Raw genomic sequence first — 21,098 nt, 5'->3', positions numbered from 1 at the left:
CATCATAAGCAAAAGAATGATCTGTGGTCTCCTGTTAATCAAGACTGTAGTATGCAGTGTAGCATTGCACCAGTAAAAGATAAGGAGAGTGAGGAGGAAAGGATGAAACTGGATTCTAGGCATTGATGGGGATTGAGAAAGTAGATATGTTGGAAAACTGAGTGAGCTAAGGAACATGACAAAGTGAAAAGTTATGAATTCTTCATTCTAGACAGACAGAAGAGGCTACTTAAATACGTTATAAGAGAAGAGAGTCTCTAAAGTTTAAGATAGATAGATAGATAGATAGTTTTGCGGTTAATTCATTTATCACAGAACATATTAGATTGTGAAAAACATATTCCAAAGCGCACCCTCAGCATCCGTACTAAAGGCGGATCACGAGGAATGTGCAGCCGCATTGGTCAGACGTGAGAGCGCGCAGTGATTGGTGAGATTCGACCCCAATTCCTCCTGACCCCGGAAGCCCACAAAATCAACCGTCTTTTACAGGAAGTGGACCGTGTCAATAGAAAACAGAAAAGCGACATTGAGCGGATTTTGAAGCGTTTCATGACACAGGTGACCGGGCCCAAAACACAGACGATGGCTTGCGGCTTGTCCTCGGGTTTCTTTAAAGAGCAGCTTACTGCCAGCGTGGAGAGAGAAGCAAGGGCGACCGCGCACGGTATGCTGAAGAAATTCTCCAAGTTTGTGGATGGTTGCTTTTCTGTTTTCCAAGCGAAACTGGAAGACCACCAGAATCAGGTTATAAAGATGAGAGCCGAAGCCGAGAACTATTTTGTCCTCTTAGTCGAAGAAGCGGTAAAAGCGGCGGCAGAGATTGTTGCCACAGAGCTTGTGGGTTTCTTTGACAAACGCGTTGCCGATTTCCAGCTGGAAATGTCTGTAAAGGATAAAGAGATTGAGTGCTTAAAGCTGCAGCTGGAGATTTCCCAATGCGAAGTGAGTGCGATGCGTGGACACCAGAATTTGGCAGGCGGCATGATGACGGCGTGGGCAGCGAGCGATACAGCCAGAGGTGAGCTGTGGGATGGTGGATTTTGCATAACCACTGTGAACATTGCTGTGGAGCGTCAAATAGACGAGCCTGACTTAAATGACGAGTGCAGCCACCATGATTTGTCCAGTTCAGTGTCGCGGACGCTGATGACTGTGCTGCCGGCATCTCGTGGCTCCTGCATTCGCTGACAACTGGCCAGTTTACGGATGCCAGTTAAGCAAACGCACGCACGTCTTTATGATGTGGGAGGAAAATCAAAGATTGAGTCTGATACAAAATGAATAGTAAGAGTATAATTGTTTTGTATATTGAGATTGTATGATTCCATAAGTCCTAAATCGATAATTAAAATTTGTAGGACATGACTTACGTGGACTTACATATGACCTTGTTGGCATCAAATATATGTACTGTATACACTCACAAATATATACATTAAGGGAGTTTTATAATGTTATATGTACTCTTACCTCCCTAGTTTTAACTAAACATATTCAGAAAAAGTATGTATCCTATAGACATAGCTTTTAATCATGATTAATAGCAATGTTAGACCCAGCCACTTGAAAAGAAGGAAGTAGCAGGTAGTCAATAACTCTCACCCAACACATGAACTTTAATTTTCAAAACTTCTGCATTTCTTAAATTTTAGGGGTTTTAAAGGAATGACACACTTCAGCACTGCATAAAAATGACTGTAATACAAACCTTGTGTCAGATGCTGGCATCCGGGCATTAAACATGGTGTCTGCTTCTTGGGTAAACATTTCTATTGACATATAGATTGGACTGTGCTGCCTGTACGTTTGGTCTGTCGTGTATTGTAATTGTACATTTTAGAGACTTTGCTCTGCAAACAGCTGGAGAGCAGAAACCAAATCCTCTAGATGTCTAGAGACAGGATCGAGGGAGTCCAAGTTTTCAATTAGTCCGCTACACCAGAAAACCGGCCAACGAAGGGAAAGAGTTTACAGGATTCTGTATGCAGGCACGCAAATTAGAAACCCCTGTATACCTGCTGCGTTGTTAAAAGAATACTCCTCCCAAATTATTATTATTATTATTACCCCATCTAGTTTATAGTGGTGGCTAAGACAAAAAAAAAATCTCATAGTTCTGTGGAGAAAATGACCAACGCTGGACAACGTCGGAAAATGTGGAAAACGTAGAACAACAACATTTATTTATATAGCACATTTTCATACAAAAAGTAGCTCAGAGTGCTTTACATAATAAAGAATAGAAAAATAAAAGACACAATAAGAAAAACAAAATAAATCAACATTAATTAACATCGAAATAAGATTAAGGTTCAATGGCCAGGGGGGACAGAAAAAACAAAAAAACTCCAGACGGCTGGAGAAAAAAAAATCTGTAGGGATTCCAGACCATGAGACCGCCCAGTCCCCTCTGGGCATTCTACCTAACATAAATGAAACAGTCCTCTTTGGATTTAGGGTTCTCACGGAAGGGCTTGATGATGATGATGGTCACGTAGACTTCTGCCTTCTAATCCATCCATCGTTGTTGGAGCATCATGAAGCTTTGAGTAGGTGGAGGTGGCGCAGGCCACCACCACAAAGAAACCTGAAAAAGAAACAGAAAAGAGAGTAGGGGTCAGTACAGTACATGTATAAAGGAGAACCAATTCTCATGTAAGTCATGTTGTCTGCTCCACATGTCCGTTATCCATTCATATTCTCAAAATGTGCAAAATGCATGCTGCTTTTTTTTTTCTTCTAAAGTATTGTTAATACCTACTTCTGTAAAACTCGGCATACAGTATGAAAAGGAAAAGCACATTTCCAAAATACTATACTTTTGAATTTAAACACAGGATTCCTGACCAATGAATGCGTGATATTGTAACAAGAGTTTTCTGGAAGTATTAACAATATTTTAGCAACAAAGCATGCATTTTGCATGGTTTAAGCATATGGATGACTTGTGTGTGGGGTATGCAACACGAGTTACGTGAGAATTAATGGTTTTTTGTTTCTTTTTTCCATGCACATTTTGACATTGTCCAGAACTGGTCATTTTCGAGTTCTGTACTGTTAGACTCTTTGTTATGCACTTTCTCCTTGAAAACATGAGATTATTTTTTTCCCCTCTGAAATCACAGCATATTATATGGGGTTAAGTAAAATATTTAAAAAAAAAAAAAAAAAATGTAAGTTTTGAGTGGAGTTTACCTTTAAGAAAGCGATGTTAACATTTATTTTGCCCAACAGCGCATGGCTTAGTTAGTTTTAATAAAGTAAAGCAAATGTTTAAAGTTCCGCATATTTGATTAAAAACTGATTAGTCGAAATAGTCTTGTGCAGATGTTGTCTGTAAGTATGGCTGTTACTACTGCTCTGACTGTCGTGCTGCTGCCCGTCATAACAATCCCATTGGAGCGGGCTGATCGGACTGATCCTCCCTCTCTACATGAAAGTAAACATTTTTAAAAATCCTTTATGTATTCTCATGGTAACTGTTATTAAAGTGTAACAATCAGTTTGAATATCTTCTTCCCACACTTCCGATGTGAATAAGTATAGAGTATTATACAACTAAATAAATAAAATAAACAGAGAAAGATCATACCTAACAAGCTATGCATAAATTTGTGGACATAGCCTGATATTTCACAGGTGAAAAAACAAAGTAATGTTGAGTAAGAATATGAGCAATGCAAATTTAAGCACTAAAGAAACCCATGTTTTAGTTATTGTCTGTTAGTTATTGCAGTACTTGTTTGGATTTTTCTTTTTGGTGTAGTTACCATGCAAATTGTTAATTTTTGAATTCCTTCCATGCAATTTCCTATGGCCCCAATAGCCAATCTTCATTACAGACGACGTGTCTGATTTGTGAACTAACAAAAATAAATTCTGTTTTTTTGGTAACAGTTATTCATGAAAATGTCTCCCTCAAATATCAAACTTCATCATCTGCTTTGTTCATCGCTTTCATACCATTTTTCAAGTTTTATATGAAGGGGGGTTGTCGGCAGGCACTGATCCAGTGCATTGCTGCACCCACCACACGACGAACCATCTCAGGATCCCAAATTAGGACCCAAGTGCAGTCTTGCAACGGGTGACACCTCAGCACCACACTAGTTTGAATGGAATGGAACAGTGGGAGGTTTTAGAGGAGACAGAAATACCTTTGCTGGGTGGACAACTGGTTTATGTGCAACACCAAATACTTACAGAGTGGCGACTTCTTTTTAATGTCATGAGACTCTTTAGCAATGGCTGTCCCATTTGCAAAAGAGCATATTTTAAATCGCCACAGATGCTCAAGTTGTAGTTGTTGTACTGTGTATGTGTACTTGCAATATGAGCGAGAATCAGAACAATAAGCGATTTGTAAAAAATGGTGTGTGGCAGAAACATTTAAAGTTGATTTTTGTGATCAGCCGGGCAAGTTTAATAAAATATACCTAAAAGCATCCAGAAAGCAAAACATGTATTCACGTGTGTAATTTCCACTTTTAAGGAAAATGCAGCTGCTTTCTTTACATGGATTAGTTGTTAACTTGTGCATATTAACTTGTAACTATACAGTAATCCCTCGCTATATCGCGCTTCGACTTTCGCGGCTTCACTCCATCGCGGATTTTAAATGTAAGCATATCTGAATGCATATCACAGATTTTTCGCTGGTTTGCGGATTTCTGCCGACAATGGGTCTTTTAATTTATGGTACATGCTTCCTCAGTTTGTTTGCCCAGTTGATTTCATACAAGGGAAGCTACTGGCGGATGGCTGAGAAGCTACCCAATCAGAGCATGTATTACGTATTAAATAAAACTCCTCAATGATATACAATATGCTTCCCTTGCGGTGCTTCGCACTCTTAAAAGCTCTAACAACATGTTTTGATTTTTGATTGTTTGCTTTTCTCTGTCTCTCTCACTCTCTCTGACATTCTCTGCTCCAGACGGAGGGGGTGTGAGCAGAGGGGCTGTTTACACAGAGGCTGTTTGCTTAGAAGATACGGACGCTCCTCTAAAAATGATGAACGAATGCCTTCACATTGATCCCTTCCTTGCGGCCGCTTTATCGCGGTGCTTCGGCATACTTAAAAGCCCAACAGCCCTATTGATTTTTGATTGTTTACGTTTCTCTCTCTGACATTCTCTGCTCCTGACGCGCACTCCTTTGAAGAAGAAGATATGTTAGCATTCTTTTAATTGTGAGAAAGAACTGTTATCTCTGTCTTTGTCTTGGAGCACAGTTTAAACTTTTGACTAAAGGTTGTTATTTCATGTCTCTAGGGCTCTAATAATGTTAAAAAACGTATTTAGAAGGTCATAAACAGGTTTTCTATGCTCTAACTGCAAAAATATTAGATTTATAAATTAAGAATCCTACTTTGTGGAAATTTTATTTATCACGGTAGAGTCTGGAACGGATTAACTGCGATAAACGAGGGTATTTATAAACAGTGTGGGAGATTTTCTAAGGGCTTAAAATATATAAAAATAACCATACAACATATGGTTTCTACTTCGCGGATTTTTACCTATCACGGGGGGTTCTGGAACGTAACCCCCATGATCGAGGAGGGATTACTGTATATATAAAATAGGATTTTGAAATAAAAAGCGTGCAGGAACTCTTTCACCTGTTCAAACATGATCATTTTAGAAGTCGTTTACGGATAAAACCAAAAAGTCTGCTAAGCAATTAAATGTAAATGAAATATTTTAATACGTTCATTTTCTGAACCAAGGCCTATGCATGAGACAGTGTGTGCAGTATGTCTGTATGTTGCAGGAGAAATTCATATCTCCAACAAATTTTGCCTTAGACTGTGTTAGAGCGGTATAGTATGGCTTTAAACTGCGGGTGGACACCAGAGGAATCCCATGTAAAGATGGAGAGAACATGCAGCATTCATGTTATGCCGCAATACTGACCACAATCCATCAAGTCTTTCTTAATTAAAATTATTACACCACTGGGCATTTGTATCCTGTTGCCTCCTCTTTCAAAATAGCTTTTGCCTGCTGGCCATTTTTTTTTTCTTCTTGGCATTTCTGCTCCCAGACCCTTTTCTACTCTCCCTGTCACTTTACTAAAAATAAATTCACATAATGACACCTTAGCCCTGTAATTTCTTATGCACAGAGTTTTGGGGGCGTTAGGCAGAAAAGGGTTTGTGTGCGTCTTCCCATCTTCAAACTCCTGTTTTTCATAATCCAACTTTATGTTTTCAAGGTAACCCAGTGCCCTGTTCACCGTGATCCAAACAGGGAAGCTCCACACTCAGATATATTTTTGATGGCTCTGGTCTTGACATATTTCAGTTCTTGTGGTCCATCTGTGACATTCCTTCTTTTTATCTCCAGCTTGGATTGGTCCTTAAGGCCTATAAAATGTGTATCTGTTCCACTCACCCCCACTCCTTATTTAAATTATACACCTCAAAATCTGCAACACCAGTATCAGCCCTTAATAAAGTATACTTTTGCAAGATCATGCTTTGCCTAGTCAGTCTTTTTGACAATGTGATCTAACCATGGCCCCTCCTTACATACCCTTTTTTTATTTTTAAAAAACCTAGAGTGCTTTTCCCCCAGCTCTCTTCACTCACCAAAACACCCCCCAGGGCCAGTACTATGCGCTGCTGTGAAAAGGAGGGCTGAATGCACCTCAAGGATACGTGGTTGCTCCTCTGTAACCCCCTCTTACACGGTGATACAATGGGAAATAAATACAATAGTTTTTGTTTTTGTTTGTTTTCTCACTGCCTTGTCTCTCTTCTCCCCCAGACATCCTCAAACACTATTCAATCTCTTTTCGCTGTTCCATTATTTCACTAAGTAATATTTTCCATTTGTTAATGCAATCTTTACTACTATTTTTTTTTTTTTTGAGACTTTCGAACTCTAACCTGCTCTGCATGTGTATCACGCCAATGTTTTTGAATTCTTTACGACGTTCTACTTTGTCTTTTGCTGGCCCTGGGCATGGTTAAATCTCTTGGCACAAAGTCTAGTCTCGCGGGACAGGCTGATTATTACTTTCCTTATTTTCAGAATTTGCACATAGATTATTTTTGTTCTTTTTTTGCATTCTTTTCTCTCCAGTGCTTTTGGGTCTCTTTTCGACATGCTGCTCTTTCTTCTTTGCTTAGTTGTTGACATGTCATCTAGAACATATAAAATTAAGAGCTGAGAGCACAGGAAGTGTGTCTGCCAAAAGCATTCCAACAACTGAGAGGTTAGATGACCATGGCCTTGTTTGAAAATGGTTGTAAGCATGACGTGACTTGACCATCTCGCTGGACGTGAAAGTGTCTCTCTGTCTCTCATCAAAAGATCACGTCTCGTCGCAGGGAAATAAGTCCCAAGATTTTTTTGTTATAATAGATCTCTGCTAATAAAACACTGCTCTCCAAAATATTTGATTTAAGTTTGTACATAGATCACATTCTTTCTCACGTAAATGATTTGTTATGAGTTTTGCTGCAAACCCTTAATGCTATTTGTGTCAGTCTGCCGCAATTGGCACTTTTCTTCGTATGTTCTGGGAATCACCCTTCATAGCTACTTTTTAGTCCAATGTTGCCACTTGTCTGTCTTCCATTGTGGGTGGTAATGTTCATCACTTGCTTCATTGTTTTATTCTACTTGATCTTTCCTCCCTATCACTGAACCTTCTCCATCAGAGGTTATTCTTCCTCGGCTCTCTTGCTATTAAATCCATTTTAACAATGTGTTGGAAATCTATAGACCCTCCTATCATTTTCAGCTTTCAAAGCCTCTTTTCATAATTTAACCCATTTTGTGCTTTCAGCAGTAAGCACTAATGGACCATTCAGGGTTAACATTAGCAAGTGGTAGTACTGTTTAAAGGTCATTCATTCATAGCTGTGTTTTGAGTGGTCACCACTGCTGATTGGGAAGGCACTTGCAAAGGAACTGGGGACCAGTTGACTTGGCTGGCTCCCTCACTTACCAGTTTGGGCTTCTTTAATGAACACAATTGTTTCCTGAAGAGGCATTAGCTCTCTTGGAAATGTGTTCTTTTGAAATTGCGGCATATTAAGTAACCAAACAATATAGTAATATAACAGAAAAGGTGATATCCCTCCCATTGTGATTACGGGGTACAAGAATCACATGAGAAAAAATATACTTTAGCTTACATTTACTGACGGTTAACGTGGTTACAGACGGGATGCATATGACAGACTTTATCCAGGTGGGAATCTGGATCAACACAGTCAGCCATTTTTCGTCCCCACGTTGGGAGGTTTTTTCGGAACTTTGCCGACTCGTGCCCCAAAGGGTCTGGCTGTTGTCCAAGCCTTTAAATAATGTCTTGCTTCACTTGCTGGTCTTCTCTGTCTCCAAACAAGGGCTGAACTCCTCCTCCACAAAATACAGAAATATCAAAATGCTTACATTCCGGTTCTCATTCTCCCAACAAGGAACGAAGATTGTGCTGACAGAGGACAGAAATACAGTATTCTGTGTTTAAGCTGACTATACAATCCTCCAGTTGTCTTTGGCTATCTAATCCAATGCTTGGCTAGCAATTCTAACTGCTGAACCCCTGTGTGCCAAATTTAACATGCACATGTGAATGAATCCATACCAGTGAGCATAGAGACAGTGACATTAATATTAAAGAAAAATGTAGTATAACAATATATATGTATCCGTTTCAATGACTAGAGAAAGAGATTGGAGAGTGGGCATGCTGAAGGAGGGTAATTATTTCATTGTGTAACTTTTTTTTGCACACTGTTTATCTACATTCAGTTATTTTACCCATCCATCCATCCATTTTCTAACCCGCTGAATCCAAACACAGGGTCACGGGGGTCTGCTGGAGCCAATCCCAGCCAAGACAGGGCACAAGGCAGGAACCAATCCTGGGCAGGGTGCCAACCCACCGCAGGACACACACCAAGCACACACTAGGGCCAATTTAGAATCGCCAATCCACCTAACCGGCATGTCTTTGGACCGTGGAAGGAAACCGGAATGCCCGGAGGAAACCCACGCAGACATGGGGGAGAACATGCAAACTCCACGCAGGGAGGACCCAGGAAGTGAACCCAGGGTTATTTTACCCATTTAATGAATTATTGACTACAAAAAAAGTTGTACTTAATCAAAGTTGTTATGGGTTTTGATTTGTTATGCTGTTGTTAAAATGATTAAGTTGACATTTTCGGTATAAATTAAAACAAGTATGCTACTGTTTAGATGGGTTTCTATATATTTGGCATGTTCATATGGCCCTAATTCATATCATACTATCCAGTTTGTCATTCTACAGTTAAATTATGATGCTGACTTGTTTTTCATTTTTCTTTACTTCCTATTTTTTTTTTTTACTTTTATATGATTATTCTTAAATTTGGTATTCTTAATATGTGTAAATTTGATTTTTTTTTTTTTTTTGTACAGGGGAGGTAGCAGTTGGTATTAAAAGTGTACCTCATATGGAAAGCATTGGCAAGGAAGATGGGATATTTAGTCAGTTGGCCTGTGTGTCTCAACTGGGAGGACAAACTCTGACTTTCCATGAAAATGAAAATGGGTTCTCTCGGCAGATCTCAAGCTGCAACGAGAAAGAGGGATCCAAAATAGAGCAGAAAACCACCCACATCAAAGTGAATGATTCTAATAAAAGTGAACCTCATGATCCAGCTTGTGATCTTGTTAAAGAAGAAAATTGCAGGACGGGCTTTGCTTACATTAAAAAGGAGGCTTGTGAGCAGATGTATGTCCAAATTAAACAAGAGGTCTGTGAGGAGGACTGTGTATACGGCCACACATCCGAGAATGAAAGAGTGCAAGTCCACAAACCAGAATCTGCATCTGAATGTCCCTTTCCTGACGTTAAAGAGGGTGCAAATGTTACTCACGGTCCCCATCAGCTGTCATCTGTAGACTTTGAAAGCCACAGATCCAAGTCACTGCAGTGGGAAAGTGAAAGATCTGAGGAAGAAGCTCCATCAACTGTCAGCCAGCTGCCAACAAGTAAGTCGGTTTATGTATTTCCTCGAATAGAAGTGTTTATACGCCCGAAAGCTGTTTTAAGAGAAGAATTCCTTCATGCACTTTACATACACTCTTGGTAAAAAGTACAGTTCTGACAAAAAAAAAAGTTCCAATTGTAGTAGTTATTTTTGTTTGCATTCATGACAACTGTCTTATCTATCTGTCAGTGTGTGTATAATTTATAATATGTATTCATATACAGAATGCCACACTTAATGTTTGGGACAAAGACACATTTCTCCTTGATTTACCTCCCTGCTCCACTGTTTAACACTACAAATAAGACCATTCTGACCTGATCAAAATGTACATTGCAGACTTTCCTTTAAGGGTATGTGCATATATTCTGTCACAGTATGTAGAAATTAAACATATATGGCTGGTCTATGTTTTTCTATTTTCCCATAATATTACTGTACTGAGTACACTATATTAACTTGCTAAAAAGCCAGATGAGAAAGAGAAGCAGCCACCACGCAGGATGCTTGAAGTGTGCTGATGTATGCCAGTCGCGGCTTCCAGCAATGAGTGATGTAGTTGACACTGATCAAAAGGACGGGCTGACAAGAAAAGAAAGGGAGGTGTCTTATACAAGAAAAAGATGCCATTAACATGTGCTATGAAGTCTTAGCAGTGAAGTGGAAGCAAGGAGGGAAGTTCTGCCAAAAACTGCTGTATCCATTCACAATACCTGCTTTAATTTTTATATTGGCTTTGATCAATCAAAATGGAATCCATTTTGACTAATAATCCAACCATTCCGCACAGTATGATATCTGCATTGGTAGATGGAAATTATTTATTTTACTGTCTATCAATGTGTGAATATGGTCCAGATGCATTAGGTTTGGAAATTCGGCATCAAATTGTCCCACTTGTAGTGAGACCATGGGCACAATACCAAGTTTTCTTATATAATACTAATGGTAACAATTACAAAGTTGTTGTAATATATATGATAGATATGCAAAATCCTTCAGCCTTTGCTACTACTTGCAAATTGTGCGCTGCATCAGAAATTTTTACAAGTGTATTTGAAGTTTACAGAAAAGGCATGTTAATTGTTAAATGGGGAAAGAGATTGGCAGAGTCTGCTTATTGCAGCAGATTTGGAACAAACCAGCATATGAATTCTGTTAGCATTTGACACTGTCAGACATGACATTCTACTGTCCAGGATGGAGAACATTTTGGGTACTCTCTGGCACTGCCCTCCATTATGTCTGACTGATTGGCAAGAATGTGTTAGGCCTTGCATCAGCAGGTCCAGCACATTGCCGGTCACACAAGAGGTTCCTTAGGGCTCTGTCCTTGGCCCTCTGATCTTATGTATCTATATGCTTCCCCTGTGCCTTATTATTCGTAGCTTTGGATTGGGTTGTCATTTTTATGCAGATGATGCACAACTCTGCTTCAATATTAAAAGTGAAACTTTGCCTTCACTGGCTTCCTGTGTCTACAGGATTGAATATAAAATTCCATTAATAACCTATGTAGATTTAAGTGGCCTCGCACCAGACTACATCAGTGACCTTCTCCATCGCTATACTCCTGTTCGCCCACTATGGTCCTCTGATTCTGGCAGTCTTGTTGTGTCCCACACTAACCTGCACTCTATCGGTGACCGGGCCTTCAGCTATATAGCACTCAGACTTTGGAATGACCTCCCGAAATTAATTGGGTCAACTGACTCCATTCATTCTTCAAAAAAAAAACAACTTAAAGCTCATCTGTTCAGGAAGGCTTTTAGCTTAACTTGACTTTCTGCCCCTTCTTTCAGTTTACCTCTCTGTCCAGCTGCTCCAGATAATTTGTGTTATCACAAATTATGTGATTTGTTATGGCTTTTCTTATAGTACTGAATTTAGTATTTTATTCTTGTTTATTGTCTTTTATTCTTTTAAATGCGTTGTATATCCTGTATTTACCTTCTTTAGGGCTCTATGCAGAAAATATTCGTATCCAATGTTACATATACCTGCTGTTTTTTTTAAGACTCTGTGAAGTGTCTTGAGCAGGGAAAAGGCCCTACATAAATAAATCTATTATTATTATTACTGACATAAATGGTTGGCGAGTTAACAGATTGTATATCACAGAAGCTTCATGTGGAGGTCATTTTAATGTTTATGAACCTATTACTACTATTTATTTTGTTCAAAATCAAAATGGGTTACACAAAACACTTCAATGAAGTACATTTTGTTGCTGATATGATTTGAGTGGATCATCCTTAAACTATACTAATAAATCTAGAAGACATAAGTGGCCCTCTACATATACAGGCAATATAGGATGAAATCATTTAAAATGATCTGCAGCTTCATATGCACAAACAATTCCTAGAGCAACCAAGTTGCGTTGCTACATATACACAACAAAATCAGACTTTAGATTGCTACATGCATACAAAAAACAAAAAAAAAAATCCTAAAGTGAACAAATTTTCAGTTTCTGTTCTGACCTTATTACCAAGGAAAATAACTGTTTTGCTTTAAACACAGAAGAAAATTAGAAAATATTAAATGTAAACAAATCATCATTAAAATTACATATTGATGTTGTTTTGTCTAGATTACAACTTATAACTGATAGGTAAAGAAATATGTTTTGTGAAAAATATTTTTTTTTTAATTCACTGCCCACAATATATAAAAATCGCATTAAATAATCAAAACCTTTTTTTTTTTTTCTTCCATATATACCTTTGTAATAAGTGGTCTTAGCACCTTTCATTCCATGTACAGCATAACCACAGAACACAATAGTTTCAGTAACTCACTGAATGCTACAAAAACATCAAACAGTACCTAATAATTACAGACCTTCCATGTTATACTGCACAATATAGGCAGATGATTATGTAAAAATATGCAAATATATATTCAAATATACACATTTCTTCAGTTGTGAGAATTTAGGCAGTTTAACAAAAATAAGTTTGTGCTAGCAGCAAGGCAGGAATTTAGCACAAACATTTTATAAGAAGGCAACTTTGTGAGGGTCCTTTCTGCAAAACACTTCAGACAGGTTTCGTATTTAGCATTTTTTTTTAGTGTATTGTTTCATTGGTTGGAGTTAAGAAATCAGCCCTTCAATCAAAATCTTGAATTGAAATATCCTTAAATTTGAATTATTATGATTATGGCAAGGCATTTTAAATTTTAAAGTTTCATTTTAGTTTCTATTTCATTAACACCAATTCCTGTTTTTGATATCTGTACATATTCTAACTATCATATATACTCACGTTTAACTTCTCCCACGTCTAATTCGGAGCTATAATTTCCATTATTTTATAATGTCGGTCGTATAAGTCGAATGCAGAAAACTCACGCTATTGTTTCATGAGATTATGATATGCTAACACCCACCTGAGAGAGTAACCACGGAGCACACTGCCTTTTTTTTCTATGTAATGTCTATTGTGCCTACGTGACCACACGGTAATACCCAAACTATTCCAAAGCGATTTTAGCACTGTTTTGTGTTTTTTGTATCTCACACCCTCAAACACCTTTATTGTTAGAGCATCCCATAACTATGATGGAGCGTTCAATCAGAAGAAAATATGAAAATGGTTTTAAATTAAACGTCATTGAAGTAGCGAAAGAAATTGGTAACTGCGCTGCTGCAACAAAATTCAGCTCGTCTGAGAAACCGGTGCGAGATTGGAGGAAGTAAGATTTTAAAAAAAAAAAAAAGTGTCATATTTTTGAACGGGCGTATAAGTCAGGGTCTGATTTTATGATCAATTTTTCTGGTTTCAAGACCCAACTTATACACGAGTATATATGGTACTCAGAATTCAAATTATACCTGAAGCTTTGAATTTTGGGTATTTTTCTTCAGTTTAAAATAAATATTTCAAAGTATAGCTGTATTTCTGCGACATTTCCAGGTTTTGGAAGGGTTAGAGCATTGAGTGTGGTGCATGTACCAAAAACAAATTAAGCTCCACAGTCCAGGTATCCTCCATCCTCTTCTGCTTATCCGAGGTCGGGTCGCAGGGGCAGCAGCTTGAGCAGAGATGCCCAGACATCCCTCTCCCCTGCCACTTCTTCCAGCTCTTCCGGGGGAAATCCCGAGGTGTTCCCAGGCCAGTTGGGAGACATAGTCCCTCCAGCGTGTCCTGGGTCTTCCCCGGGGCCTCCTCCCGGTTGGACGTGCCCAGAACACCTCGCCAGGGAGGCATCCAGGAGACATCCTGATCAGATGCCCGAGCCACCTCATCTGACTCCTCTCGATGCGGAGGAGCAGCGGCTCTACTCTGAGCCCCTTCCGGATGACTGAGCTTCTCACCCTATCTTTAAGGAAAAGCCCAGACACCCTGTGGAGGAAACTCATTTCAGCCGCTTGTATTCGCGATCTCGTTCTTTCGGTCACTACCCATAGCTCATGACCATAGGTGAGGGTAGGAACGTAGGACGACTGGTAAATTGAGAGCTTTGCCTTACGGCTCAGCTCCTTTTTCACCACGATGGACCGATGCAGAGCCCGCATCACTGCGGACGCCGCACCAATCCGCCTGTCGATCTCACGCTCCATTCTTCCCTCACTCGTGAACAAGACCCTGAGATACCTGAACTCCTTCACTTGGGGCAGGATCTCGTTCCCAACCCTGAGAGGGCACTCCACCCTTTTCCGGCTGAGGACCATGGTCTCGGATTTGGAGGTGCTGATTCCCATCCCAGCCGCTTCACATTCAGCTACGAACAGATTCAGAGAGAGCTGAAGATCACGGCCTGATGAAGCAAACGGGACAACATCATCTGCAAAAAGCAGTGACCCAATCCTGAGTCCACCAAACCGGACCCCTTCAACACCCTGGCTGCGCCTAGAAATTCTGTCCATAAAAGTTATGAACAGAATCGGTGAAAAAGGGCAGCCCTGGCGGAGTCCAACTCTCACTGGAAATGAGTTCAGCTTACTGCCGGCAATGCGGACCAAGCTTTGACACCGGTTGTACAGGGACTGAACAGCCCTTATCAGGGGGTCCGGTACCCCATACTCCCGGAGCATCAGGATACAGTCCAGGTATCTTCATCTTAAACATTTTAGTAAAATTCATAGCAAAAACAGTTCACACAATAAGTAAGATAAGAATTGACAGTACACACAAAAATAACTTCTTGCTGTCATGATACATTCTGTTTGGAATTTTGGAAGAAGGTTCCATTAACATGTTCACTTATGGAGTATAAATAGAATCTTCTGTTATTTATATAGCTGTATATAAAATTAAAACTTTAAATTTATGTAAATATCTGCTTGACTAATATAGAATGCTAACTTACTGAGACTGACTCTTGCAAAACTGTTACTAGATACACTACAGGTCAAACGTTTTAGAACAACTCAGTTTTTCTTCAGATGTAATCAGTTGAAATGCAGTGAATGATCTGAAATGGTACAGAGGTTAGCAGTAAAATGCCACAGTTTTAAATTTAAAGTTGCCTGATCATGTTTAAAGCATGTTGGATGGACATGCAGTAAGAATATTACTGTCCTCTGTGCACATGCTATAATGCACATACTGGTACTGTTATTTTCAATACCCCAGTGTTGAGCATTTAGTGTAAGAGATATTTACAAATTACTTAATTTAAATAGCCTGCATCATGAGTGAAAGCCATGTCCCAGTAGACGACTCTTCCGGTGATTTTTCTATTGCAGACTTCATTTGCGTAATCTTAGTAAGTCGAAGGCAGTCTCCACATAGTTTTATAACAGCGAGTTGTGTATCATGACATACTCAATGACTCACTGTGACAAAGTCGAACAAGTTTGATTTAGTGTAAAGTCGTGTGGGCTGGCTCTGTGTGTATGGCAGTTGGAATACAATGAGCACTCACCCAGAAGTGCAATGTTTGTAATGCAGTGACAAAGAATAAGACACTGCATTGTTTTGCATCACACCAACAGAACAGTGGCTCCATGTGTCTGATGTATCGTGTTTTGTTCAGTTGTCCATATGAAAGGGCAACAATCCTATACCAGAAATGAAACCTCTCCACTCTGATGATTCTCCTTCCAGACTTATGTTTCATCTCCCGTGTATCTTCCTCACTGCAGCAAACCACTCTAAGAGTGCCACAGACCATTTATATCATTGCAAGATGACAGTATCTGCAAAAGACCGAATTAGACCGTTACAGTCTTTGAGCTACATATTTCCCAGACATTTCCCCTGTATCTTGCATGCACCATACTCCAGTGTTAAACAGCTCTTAACATAATGAAAAGAACCTTGGTTCTGCAACTCTCAAGGCCTGAATGGTACAGAACAGTGGTCACAGAAGATTGTGTTCTTGAAGAACAGTGGGTTCCCGGTCATATAAACATGTGTAGGCAGGACTGCCAACATTCTATAACTATTTAAATATCTGCAAGAACTGCACGTTTGGTTTAGTGTCCCAGGGCCAAGAAGGTATCAGTATTGGTCTTTTTCATACAAAGATTGATTGTGGGGTGAAATCTGTGTTCAAGCAAACCACTATTAGCTTTCCTAGTAAGGCTTGGAGAATGTGGTCATTTATAACTGTAACAGAATCAGAATTGGAAAACGTTGTTAATCCAGAGGGAAATTGTTTATATTACAATTGTACACATAGGTGAAGGCACAAGTAACACTAAGAGTAAGTATAAAAAAATAAGCATATAAAATAAAAAATGTAAATATCAAAATTAAGTACAATAAATCATCATTTACTAAGCTCTACAGGTACATGCTAATGAAATACAATAAATACTATGCATGTGAGTTTCTTAGAAAATCCCTAGTATACTAGACAGTAAGAGTATGCTGAGCTTGAAGTGCTTCTCTTAATAATATTGCATGTTAAGTGAAAAACATTGCACATTCTGAGAGCACAAAGTTCTTCAAGTGAAAAGAGACAAGTTTTTGCACATCTAAGTAGTTGAAAATGTATTGGAATATCCATTAGAGAAAAGGGAAACCGTTTATTATTTGGATGAGTGACTGCATGAAGAGTTGTAGAGTCTGATGGTTGAGGGGAGGAAGGATTTCCCGTGACGTTCAGTGGAGCACTTGATGCTAGTCTGTCCACTACTAAAAACACTCCTCTGACCAACCACAACACTATGAAGTGGGTGATTAGGATTTTCAACAATAACCTGAAGCCTAGATGTCTTTCTCCAATCTGCCAAAGGGCAGAAAAACCTCTTAACAGAATTAATTTTGGTTTTTTTTTGAGGGGCACTGCCACTCTTGAGACACAGTCCCAACCATCCACATATAGTTTACATGCACTATCCAATGCATTTAGCCTCCTTAAAACCAATAAACCACTCGACTGACAACATTCTGCCAATGCCAAATTATCTGAATTTGACAGCGAATATCCTTATCATTCCCTTACTGATTACTGCCTGGCTTCTGAGTCATTAAGCAGTTTGCCTTTTAGGTCAAATTTCTCCATTACAATTCCTGTGTGCTTTGTTTATCACTGCTGTTGCAGCTGGGGCCTTGACATGCAGGTCTGTCACAGTCATATCCAGAAAGTCTTCCACTAACATTGCAAGATATCTCTCCTTTAAAGAGGTAATTCCCTTTCAAAGTATTGTGAATGTTGTGTGTAGAAGTGAAGTGATGTACACTCACCAGCCACATTATTAGGTACACCTTGCTAGTACCAGGTTAAATCCCCTTTTGCCTTCAGAACTGCCATAATTCTTTGTGTCATAGATTCAACAAGGAAGCATTCCTCAGGGATTTTGGTCCATATTGACATGATAGCAGCACCATGTAGGTGCTGTAGATTTGTCTGTTGCACATCCATGAAACTAATCTCCTGTTCCACCACATCCTAAAGGTGCTCAATTGGATGTAGATCTGGTGATTGTGGAGGCCATTTGAGTACAGTGAACTCATTGTTATGTTCAAGAAATCAGTTTGAGTTGATTTTAGTTTTGTGACATGGCATGTTATCCTGCTTGAAGTAGCCATCAGAAGATGAGTACACTGTGGTTGTAAAGGGTTGGACATGGTCAGCAACAATACTTGGGTAAGCTGTGGCATTTAAACGGTGCTCAGTTGCTACTAATGGGCCCAAAGTGTGCCAAGAAAATATCCCCTACACCTTTACATCACCACCAGCCTGAACCATTGATACAAGGAAGGGTGATTGCATGCAGAAATGGAGACTCATCAGGCTAGGCAATGTTTCCAGTCTTCTATTGTCCAATTTTGGTGAGCGTGTGTGAATTGTAGCCTCAGTTGCCTGTTCTTAGCTGACAGGAGTGGCATCTGCTGTGGTCTCCTGCTGCTGTAGCCCATCTGCTTCAAGGTTCAACATGCTGTGCATTCAGAGGTGCATATTTCAGTTGTAATGAGTGGTTACTAGTGTTACTGTTGCCTTTCTATCAGCTCAAACCAGTCTGGCCATTCTCCTTTGACCAATGGAATCAACAAGGCACTTTCACCCACAGAATTGCCACTCGCTGGATATTTTTTAGATGATTCTCTGTAAACCTAACAGATGGTTGTGCATGAAAATCCCATTATATCAACAGTTTTTGAAATACTTGGACCAACCCATCTAGCACCAACAACCATGCCATGTTCAAAGTCACTTAAATCATTTTTCTTCTCCATTCTGATGCTTGGTTTGATCTTCAGCAGGTCATCTTGACAATGCCTACATGCACTGAGTTGCCGCCTTGTGATTGACTGATATTTGATAGATATTTGCATTAACAAGCAGTTGAACCGGTGTACCTAATAAAGTGGCCGGTGAGTGTATAACCACTGTAATACATCTGGTCCCCAGCTTTTGCCACATGGGCATTGAATCCCAAATGGCCATACAGTGCATATAGGGTGTTCTGAATGACCATGCCCAGGCTTGAACACCATCCTCTGGTCTTTCTCCTGGAGTAGGCCGTGTTATCCTTCTCATTTGAACTATCGCAGAAGTTGAATTTTTTTATCACTTTTTATCTGACACCCCTCTTAGACGTGTTTGTAAAGGAGAAGAAGAACTCAAATTAACAAGCTTAAAGGCATACTGGGGTACACAAATTCCTCCACCTCACCAAGTCCACAGTTTTTGGAGGAGTTTATCATTACTATGTAATTTGTGGTGAATTTCATGAAGCATTGTTTTAAAGCATAGTCTGAATAAGCATGGAAGCATGATATTTTTGTGCACTAAAACTCTGTTTCTTTCTCTGTTTACCCCGACAAAGCAGTTGAAATACCACAGTGGATCCAGACAACATTTGCTCTGCATCATTGTCTTATATGTGGGAAGACATTCAAACAAAAAAGTTACCTAGAGAGACACCAGCGGATTCATAATGGAGAGAAGCCATTTCATTGTACGGAATGTTGGAAGGGTTTCACATTGAAATGTAAACTTGAAAAGCACCAGAGAATCCACACTCAGGAAAATCCGTACATCTGCACAGAATGTGGGAAGGCATTTATGAAAAAAAGTAACCTTCAACGACATCTGCGAATTCATACCGGAGAGAAGCCCTACAGCTGCACAAAATGTGGAAAACGGTTCATCCAGAAAAGTCACCTCCAGAAACATGAAGGAATTCATGCTGGGGAGAAGCAATATGCTACCTCGGAAACGACAGCAGGACCTGTCCATCTTCCTTCTTTGCCGACATTGACCGCACCTGCAACATCTTCACTGCCTGCCACCTGGACTCCTGCTGCTCCAGCTACATCAACGGTGGTATTTTTTCCGGGGCCACTGACGGTTTGTAGTGTTCAAAAATCATAGCAGCAGCCAGCTCCTGCACTCCAAAAATGAGTGGCATATATTTGTCTGCTAAAGAACAAGTCGCAATTGGCTGAGCTTGTATGTAATGGCAACTTGTCTTTGCACCAACATATTCAATCGATGTTGTGCTGCTATGAGTAATGGTGGTTTTCCACTGAATTTTGGGTAAGATCTACCAGGTCAATGAACATAGATTTAGACCAAGGTGAGGACACACCACAGTTGAAAGCAATGTACAAAAGGACAGGTAGAAGAGCATGCTTTTTAAAGGCACCATGATGTCAGTGATAAGCAAGTCAGTATCAGTTAAGATAAATACATCATGTCACAAGGGCTATATAGCACAAGAAGCATGACGAAAACAATGTGGACTTGTTGCTTCATGCAACAATAAATGAATCAGAAACAGTAAGAGGAAAACAGGTAAGCAACCTCCACACCGATCTGCAGCGTATAGTTCTTTTGGGCAGGATTGTGGTAGACTGTTATACCCACATCACACACGCCAACTTGTCCTAAAAGATTATTACGTATGGGATGATAGTCTTTTTTGGCATTCTTCTGCCATCATTTTATCTTCTTTCTTCAGCTCCGCTAAATTACTCAGTAAATAAAGTATAACGATAGGGTTAAAGTTTAAGATTTTGCTCCTGTTTTCTTGCTTTCCTCTTAGATACACAATATGTTGTATTTGTCAAAGCAGTGAGCTTTGTGTCGTCTTGTTTGCTAGTACAAAAACCGACATATGTCATTCTGAACTGGATTGAGTTGCTATGCCTCTAGCAAGGTTATCATACTGATAAAGCGACCACTACCTGGTCAAATCTGACTATTAACAATCTACTATTTAGTCTGTATGGCGCCGTCACTTGGGGAGCTTGATTCTCATTCTGGACCCAATACATTATTTCTCTCAATTACAGCAGACTCAGATAGCATTAGACTGCTTCACTTTCTGCACACTTTCTTGTGTTTTAGGTTTAATTTTAAAATAATAAATGTGCTATTTTTGCCCATCAACTTACACTCAGTAACCCATAATGAAAAAGTGAAGACACGTTTTCAGAAAGGTTTGCAAATATATTAAAAATCAAAACCTTGAATCTCTCATTTCTTTAAGTATTGACACTTTCTGCTCCAGCTCTCCAAACTTTGGTCTGGTGCATCCTGTTTGCTTTTAATATTTGTCTGGAATTTGATTGGAGTCCCCAAGTCCCAAATTGAATTGTTTGGACATTGATTAGAAGGGCACACCCCTGTGTGTATAAGGTTGCACAATTCACACTGCATGTCAGGACAAAATCAAGCCAGTGAA

General features: G+C 39.5%; 1 protein-coding gene across 1 annotated transcript; it reads left to right on the top strand.

The window, feature by feature from the left end:
• Positions 1-433: 433 nt before the first annotated feature.
• LOC120537033 (zinc finger protein 845-like) lies at positions 434-20,505 on the top strand. Its single transcript, XM_039765636.1, has 3 exons — positions 434-1,021; positions 9,429-10,004; positions 19,236-20,505. The coding sequence occupies exons 1-3, from the start codon at positions 553-555 to the stop codon at positions 19,781-19,783; spliced, it is 1,593 nt and encodes a 530-aa protein (XP_039621570.1). The 5' UTR covers positions 434-552; the 3' UTR covers positions 19,784-20,505.
• The last annotated feature ends 593 nt before the right edge of the window (positions 20,506-21,098 follow it).

Source organism: Polypterus senegalus, chromosome 10 (genome assembly GCF_016835505.1).
Source record: "Polypterus senegalus isolate Bchr_013 chromosome 10, ASM1683550v1, whole genome shotgun sequence".
In the NCBI taxonomy this organism is placed as follows: Eukaryota; Metazoa; Chordata; class Cladistia; order Polypteriformes; family Polypteridae; genus Polypterus; species Polypterus senegalus.
This window is presented reverse-complemented; position numbering and strand designations above follow the sequence as displayed.